The 8,230-nt window shown below is 36.6% G+C and overlaps 1 protein-coding gene across 2 annotated transcripts in view; it reads left to right on the top strand.

The window, feature by feature from the left end:
* Positions 1-1,047: 1,047 nt before the first annotated feature.
* Positions 1,048-8,230, top strand: part of efna2b (ephrin-A2b) — a 137,581-nt gene continuing 130,398 nt past the window's right edge. For both annotated transcript variants that reach the window (XM_016468582.1, XM_016468581.1), the window contains exon 1: positions 1,048-1,958. In XM_016468582.1, coding sequence (XP_016324068.1) covers positions 1,819-1,958 — 140 coding nt within the window. In that variant the 5' untranslated portion in view covers positions 1,048-1,818. The remainder of the gene's footprint in view (positions 1,959-8,230) is intronic.

The following is an 8,230-nucleotide window of genomic DNA, read 5'->3' as shown; positions in this document are numbered from 1 at the left end:
TAAAAAAATATTTTTCAAAGTTGTAAATAAAGATTATTAGAGTATGTTTCACACACACACACACACACACACACACACGCACGCACGCACACGCACACACACAATATTATGTCGTTCTGGTTCAAAATTTCACGTTTAATAAAATGTGTTACTTGCCATTTCTTTGTAATTTCTGAAATTTACTAGCAATATCTGGGTGAAAATTGTTTCCAAGTAAATCCTACACCATTTTTTTTTGTCTGTACTTTTCAAATATGTTACATATCTGGACAAAAGTAAAAACGTGCCGGTCATTTTAAAGAATGATAAATTAATCAATTCTAATATACCATTATAGAAAATAAATAATTTAGGTAATAATAAATAAAAAATTTTTGAGTGGAAGTTACACTGCAAAATGTAAGTTTTAACAGAAAATTAATGTAAACCATGCTAAACTCTGCATTTTAAGTAATGCTAAACTGTGCATTTTAAAATGTCATAAATTTTTGTAAAACAACTTTTTAGAATTAAAAACCTTATTTTTGAATAATTTTTAGGCTATATTTACGGAAAAATGTAAAAAGTATGAATCGTCAATCTCAGAATTTCCAGCACGAATTGTTTAGATTTATCATCATATCTTAAGATACAAACAGATTTTAATAGCTCAAATTGGTCAGAAGATGTTCTAAATTAAATTTACAAACACTTACAATTCTTCTTTTAAATGTATAACTAAATGTAGCCTAATGTTATAATTTAATGACGATATACCGTAAAATACCAACTTCATACCGTAATACTTTACCGTATATTTTACGGTAAAGTTCTGGTAAGTGCTGTCATTTAGTTTTTACGGTAAATTTACTAACAATTTTACATTTACAGAGCTTAGTTTAGAAACAGCAACATTTTAACATGTCACACAGCCACACAACGGTGCAATTGTGATTTTTTTTTTTTTATCTAATGCGAGCTGTAATTAAGTTTAATTTTATCTAATGGCCGTCTTAATGGGCATATCTCCAAAGTTTCAGCGTGCAGGTCCAGGCGGTCCCTCTCGCCGAGCAGCTCCGCCCCGCAGTCGAGGACAGACAGCGAAGAGACGGAGACATGTGCTGAGAGAGAGACAGGGCTTCTGTGGAGGTAGGACAGCTCGTCTGTTGGAAGGAAAGACAGAAAATGTCATTTCACACTCGTGAGAGCGACGGTCTGTGAGGAGCAGCAAGTTGTGAACGCAGAAGCGACATTTAAAGCGTCAACTTTGCGCGTGATGCGGCGTGCGTGGGTTCGGCATCGCGTCTGTGAGCGCGGCTCGAACCCGCAACCGAGATAACTTTCACACGGCAATTCGACACGGAAGTGCCGGCTACTTTGTCCTCTCATTGACTGGTGATAAAGAAGACCGACTCGCTTCAGGTGGCTTCGGAGAGAGGAGACGCACGGACCACGCGCATGTGTGGAGTACCAGCAGGATTTTAGAGCGCGCACGTTCGCCTGAATGGATGGTAACTATCTGGCCACTTTTTACGAGTCTGAGAAAAGTTTTTGAAAGCCACTGGAAGGAAGAATGGATGTGAAAAGCAAGCGGTATTGTAGTTTGACATGCAGCGCTTCTCTTTCTCCGATCGTCATGGAAACATCTCAAGCTGTGGAGGTCGAGATGCTGGATGGATCCTCCGTGAGAAGTTCATTCGCTGAGCTTTGACTTGACTTTTTATTCCTTCGCAGAAGAATGTGATGCATGTGAACAAGACTTACCCACACATGATCGTTCTTCTTAAACGCATCTGTTATTAACTGAGCTTGTGTTTTCTCCCTGTTTGCGTTGACATTATGGACAAGAACTCTATTGCATATCAGATGGAGTTGACACTTTTCATGGTCGTCCTCCTGTTTTGGGTCACCGTGTGTGCGGATGACAGTAAGATCATTTCAGACCGGTATGGTGTGTACTGGAACAGCACGAATCCCAGGTAAGAAACACCTCACTACATCAACTGCATGACTGGCAGGTTTTACCCGAGATCTTTAATACTACAATCAGGGCAGAGCTGTTTTGAACTTTCTCCATTTGTGGTCATTTTTCAGTTTGACCTTTTTATACAAATGTTTTTTTTTAATATACCTATATTAAAAAAAAAAAAAATAATAATTTATGTTTTATACAAATATCTAGGTGATTCAATTTGGGAAGCGTTTGTGACACACTAGAAAAAAAGGCTTTTATAAACAACATGTATTTCAGCTTAAACAATAGATTGAAATAAAATTTTAACTTTTTTACTGTGACATTTTCTTCATTTAATGACATTTTCCTAATTTTAAATAGTTTAAAATGTTGTAAATGTCCTGCATTATGCTCGTCCTCTACCTAGACATTTTAATTTCCCCTCTGTAATAAAATGTACATTTTACTTTGCACTTTCCCCCCAAGAATCTTAAAAAAAAAAAAAAAAGTGTCAAATTACGTGAAAGATTCAACATCGCAATATTGTCATTACCATCTCACTGATTAATATAGAGAACAACTGAGTTTCCCATAAAAGTTTCTTACTAGCTATCTTGCAGATAAAAAGTCTGTATCCTTTTTTTTATTTATTATTTTTATATTATTATACATTTTAAAAAGTTAATTAATGACAGTGTATTTTGTGCTTACTCTGCATTTCTCCACAAACTGAAAAATATCATTACCGTCACACATTATTCTATTATACTGGAATCAACATGAAGGTTGGTCAGGGCTATGCTCAGATAGATATTGTAATACATTTTTTATTATAGATTAAACATAATTTGGAAATTAGTCAAAGGCATCCAACTGAAAAATCACCATATCTTTTATTTTACAAAAATATAAAAATATTTTTTTCTATGATCAGTTCTGGTACAAGTTACATAAAGTCACTTAACTCAGTCCGAAACATTCAAAGTCTTCCCTTTGGGTGTTTCATGTGTGATTTTCAAAACGCACACAAAAAGGTATCAACTGTGCACTCTTTTAACAACTTGTGTGTTCAATTTGAAAGTACTTATAGGGCTTCTCACAAAATCAGCCTCTCTATGAGCACATTGTAACTTTATGGCCTCATTTATTGTACGCTTACTGTTGGACACTTGGTGTCTGTTATGAGTTACTGAAGGCTGTATGCTGTGTTACATTGTGTGCCGTTGGTCTGCGGGGTTGATAATCACCCGGAATATGCTAATAAATGCATACTTTCATATCTTGTCAGCTTTTAAAGACACTGTTATTTTGTTTTCCATTCTTTCATCATGGATGTTCCTGAGGTGGGATCAGTACTCTAGACTTTACGTTTCATATCACCATATGGTTTAAATAGTCTAAGATGAAGCGCCCCTCTCTGAACACCCCAGCACCCCTCATCAGACCGCTCTCAGAGGCCGTTTCTGGCAGCCTGGCAGTCAAACTAATACATTACCTGCCACAGTTTTAACCAATATGAGTAATTATTGAGATGTCCACAGATGTTTGTTCACATCAGTAGTTCTGTGAAGAATTTAGAAAGTTTTTTTCAGCTTTAGATTTGTACTTTGTGCTGTGGATTGTTGCTTTTTGTACGTTTGTATGGAACGGGTTTTATGAAAAACAAAAGATTGGAAGTTAGAAGGAATCAGAAGATAATTTCACTTGCGACCTTCATTTTTTTTCCAGTTTATCTTAATGGAAAGAACAAAGATTTTCTGCTATTGAGTGTATAAAAGATTATTATTATTATTTTTTTTTTAAGAAAGAGAGCATAATTTTAGTCTTTGAAATGTTGATGGACTTGATTTGTTTTAAAAACGGTTTATGCATTACATAGAGTAATTTACAATAATATTTAATTTAAAAAATATATATATATTAGACCCATCCCATTTTTCCACCTGTAAGTTTGTGTCTGCTGTGTTATGTCAGGGCAGTGAAATGTTTGTTCAGCTAAACTGAGATGGGTCTTCCCTCTGTGTGTGTGTGTGTGTGTGTGTATGTGTTTGTGTGTGAGAGAGAGAGAGCTCAGGGAAAAGGCATCTCTATTATTAGGCTGCAGAGTGTTTTAACCCATGCTATTGATTTTACCGGTCAGCCTGTAGATCTATGAGATATACGTATCAGATCTTCCAAGTTTGGATTGTCAGAAACCCAGAGCAGATGTGCACTGTAGCTCTATGGATTGGGCTTGGTTGTTTGCAGCCCTGCGAACCTGAAATTAGAGTTTGAGGGCTTCATTGTGATCTGTGGTTTTCCAGCACGGCACCATAAAAGCCAGCGGTTCTGTCTGGTGTGGTTTGAATCAGGCCTCGACGGTTTGAGTCTGTTACGTGGCTCAATTAGGAGTGTGAGACTGAACTGACTTGTGCTAAATGACCTCAATCAGAGCATAAATAAATACACTGAAATACATTTCAGCTCTGTATGAGTTAAGAGGTGTCAATTTAACCCTTGTGGCTTTACGGTGAGCTCTCCGAGGAGGCTGGTGACTTAGAAGGAGCAGTTAGGGTGAAAAGTAAGTTTTCACGGAGGATAGATTGCCCGTGCAGCACTTTCGGACCGTTTCAGAACGGAACTATTTGCAATTTTAATTTTCAAGCGGCGCTTCTAATAGTTTCATTGAATCCTTGTGTTACATTAGTTTTAAGCCATTTAGCAGACGCTCTTATCTGTAGCGATTTAGATTTTAATTTCGTTAGTAAAAAGCAGATCTGCATGGCATGATTTTTCATGGATGTTTTGCTAAACATAGCAAAAGATACTTTTTGTTTCTTTTTTATTTATGTTGTCATTATTTTAATGAAATTATTAAAAAAATATTTTAATAAATTAATTAAAGAAAATATTTAATATATAATTATTGGATTTGTTGTTTTCCCTGTGCAGGTAAAAATATGCAATGTATTGTTTTTTTTTTCCTGCAATTTTTTCAACAGCTCTCTTTTAACATCCTGTTATGATATCCGTATGAGATGTTTTTTTTTTAATCCGCTATAATAAGAAACGATTGTACTTGCAGGGAAACTTCAAGCTTCTTGAAGAGAAACTTTCTTCTTTGTATGGTTTTATTTTGCTCGCTTTTTGTCAGTGTAATGGGTTCCTCAAGGTTATGAGGGATGTCTGGTGTCAGAGGACTCCTGTATGAGGGCAAGTCACAGATATGGCTGTATGGATCCTCATGGATTTTATTCTCTTAGGGTCATTAACCTCTGTTGTGATTAGAATGCCTGAAATGAATGACTTCAAGCCTGACCTTGGCTGCTCGTGTCAAACTTCAGCTCCTGTAGGTGGCATTGCACCATGTTCTGCCCCAGTTTAAGGATTCGTCCGCCATTTTGTGAACCCTCACACTTGCCTCTGGAATATGGTGCAAGCTGAAGACAAGAAATGGAGTGTGGGGTTAATTCAGTGATGCCATGAGAACTAACAATGAATTGCGTTTAAAAAAAAAAAAAAAATTATTTTATATTAAACTTAATTTTTAGGTTTATCTCCTGGGGCAGCATTTTGAAACTTTTATAAAATAGTTTAGTTACCGTTTTAATAATTATCTAGTTTAGTGTCGAAAAATCCATGTGCTAAATGTACTTAAATACTTTATTTTATTGACAAATTATCATTATAACAAAGCCTCTTGTTTTTCAGACATTGAATTTGTTTGCTCAAATAACAGTTATAGTTTTGTATCAAAATGTGTGCTGAATTAATTTAAATCTATTTTATTTCTCTATTTTATCTCTCTATGGCAAGTCATATACAGTTGTACCCACTGCCCAGTTTATTGTGCCTGACATTAATAGATTTTTCTGTTTTAAGCAGCACTTAGAGTTCAGTCAGCTTCCACTTCTTTGTTTGTACGTTCCTTCCGTATGTGTGTTTATAATTCATTTCAGGCAGCTGGAGGGTGCCAATTTACAGTCTACTTTCATCCAGACAAAAATACCTCAAATTTCACAATGCATGGCCGACTGTTTCTTCTGCTAGGACTGTGACCTGCCGTCCTGAGGGTCGAGGGAACAATTTTGCCTCTTTGTAGGAAAACACTCTGAGAGAAAACCCATTGTAACCACCGAATCGCCATCCATCCCGTGACTTATTGCAACTTTAGCATGAGATCGCCGTTTTGTTCGGCAGCTTAATCAAATTAACTCATCCATTAAAGTGTATAAATATAATCATTGTTTTTTTTCCCAACGACCCTCATCCATTAATACGCAGCAACTACAGTGAGGGAAAGCACTTAAACTGACAGCGCTCTGGGCGCAGTGAATTTGTTAGTTTGGAAATCAGATTACAGTGGGAATGGCGGTCAGCTGTGTCCACTTGCTAAAACAACAGTGCATCTTTTAAGATGGGTGCATGCAGTCACGCAGTCTCACTGGTGCTTCGTTTCTATAAGATTACGGGCTACTTCTGTTGGGGAACTGTAGGGAAAAAAATGAGGTCTATAGGTCTATAGGTTACTGAGGTCTATAGGTCAGTGGTTGTTATAGCTATAATGCTTCCATTCTGTTAGTGCTGTTTACAGCTGGACTTCAGATTCATCTGCTAATGATTATCAATGACAGTATGTTTCATGAAACCTTTTTTTCCCCTAAATACATAGACCAAAAAAGGGAATGGAGCCCTCGCCGGCAGTGAATAATGCAAATGGTCTAACGCCATATTGCATCAAAAGGCTCTAACATGTAATTAAAGATTAAAGTCACGGCGTGGTTTCAACAAAAAACGTCCATATGAAAGAAATTTTGTAATCAGTAATCTAGGTTCAAAGTTGCGTTAAATAAAATGTCCCAGAATGAGTTTCATCGGCGTATTTTATTTCACCGGTAATCAAAGTTATATTACCACAGGTTGAAATAAAACGTCCCACTATGTCAGTCACTGAATGGTGAGAAATGGTTGTGCTTCTCTAAATTTGAGTAGCATAACCCTCTCTGCCATTATCTGCACTGTCCTGCCCCCCACCCTGCGACAAAATGACGGCTCATACATGAACATTTGCACAGATGTGACATGCTATCCAAGCACTTTTGTGCAAAAACAGACAACAAAGACTGAATTCAAGGTTGGTGCTTATTAATGCGTGTTTGTTTGTGTTTTAAAGCTGAATATTTTAAGTTATCTAGAGTTGTTTGAGTAGTTTACTTGTTTGCGCTAGATTCGTTTTGTTGAAAATCACCTGGTCGTGCTATAAAGGCTGTTTTTTTTTAAAAGTGATGTATTTATTTTTCATTTTTTTTTGTTTAAATATATGAATTTGTTTCTTTTGTCTGCTTTCAGAAAATTTTAAATCACTCAGTTTAGTCAGAACACACCATCGAAACTCTTTTATAGAAAGCAGCAGCTGAAATGCTTTTTCTACAGGCGCCATGACAGTTAGTTTTCACTCTTTCATGCGTCGGACACAAATCAGAATTAATTCCCAGGACCTTACAGGGCACCTTATCACCCCTGCGTCCTCACCTCTTTGTGTGACGGTTTATTTTCATCTGTTTTTATACCCAGCAACAGCCCCAATCACAACGTCACCCTGCCTTCTGTATTACTCATAAATTTTAATGCCTGACCCACATTCACAGCACATTGGTAGTCACGTGCATCCAGGGAGCTCAAACTTGGTTTGAGGTAGGTGCTCGTTCACGGGGGGATCTTCCCCCAATGGAAGAGAAAACGGATGATTTCAAAGCAGCTTTTCACGCTGGCTTTGGTTTAAATATCAAGTCTGAGGACTGGGTGTTTGTGTAAATGTCTTCTTGTTGTGCTTTTATCCAGGTGCCATTGAGTTCTTGGTCAAGTTAGCTTGGGACGCTCCTCTCTCTCAGGACCGAGGCCTTTCTCATTTAGTCTACAGTATTTATGAGACACAGAGTGCCAGGAAGCCCTCCCTCAAATGGGATTTTGTGTTTTTAAGTGAAGTGAGATGCTCTCTTTATCACCAAACCGCTTTCTCTTTTTGTATTGTGGACAGAATTAGCTTTTATTATTATTATTATTTTTTTAAAATAAAACATAATTTATTGCTTATTTTATTTTACATATATATATATATATATATATATATATATTCACGCTGAGTAATCACTGCTTGTATGATTTTGTTTTCTTTTTTTTTTTTTTTCACATTCCCTAAAAAGTTATTTTTAATACACCGGACATCACATTGTTTAATTTGCTCATTAAACAAACTGCGCTATTTTAATTTGTCTGGAGCTGTAGTTTAGTTCTGTTGACCCACATAAAGTCAGCTCA

Source organism: Sinocyclocheilus anshuiensis, unplaced genomic scaffold (assembly GCF_001515605.1).
Source record: "Sinocyclocheilus anshuiensis isolate Anshui unplaced genomic scaffold, SAMN03320099.WGS_v1.1 scaffold572, whole genome shotgun sequence".
NCBI lineage: Eukaryota > Metazoa > Chordata > Actinopteri > Cypriniformes > Cyprinidae > Sinocyclocheilus > Sinocyclocheilus anshuiensis.
Note: the sequence above shows the minus strand (reverse complement) of the source record. Positions and strands in the feature narration are given on the sequence as shown.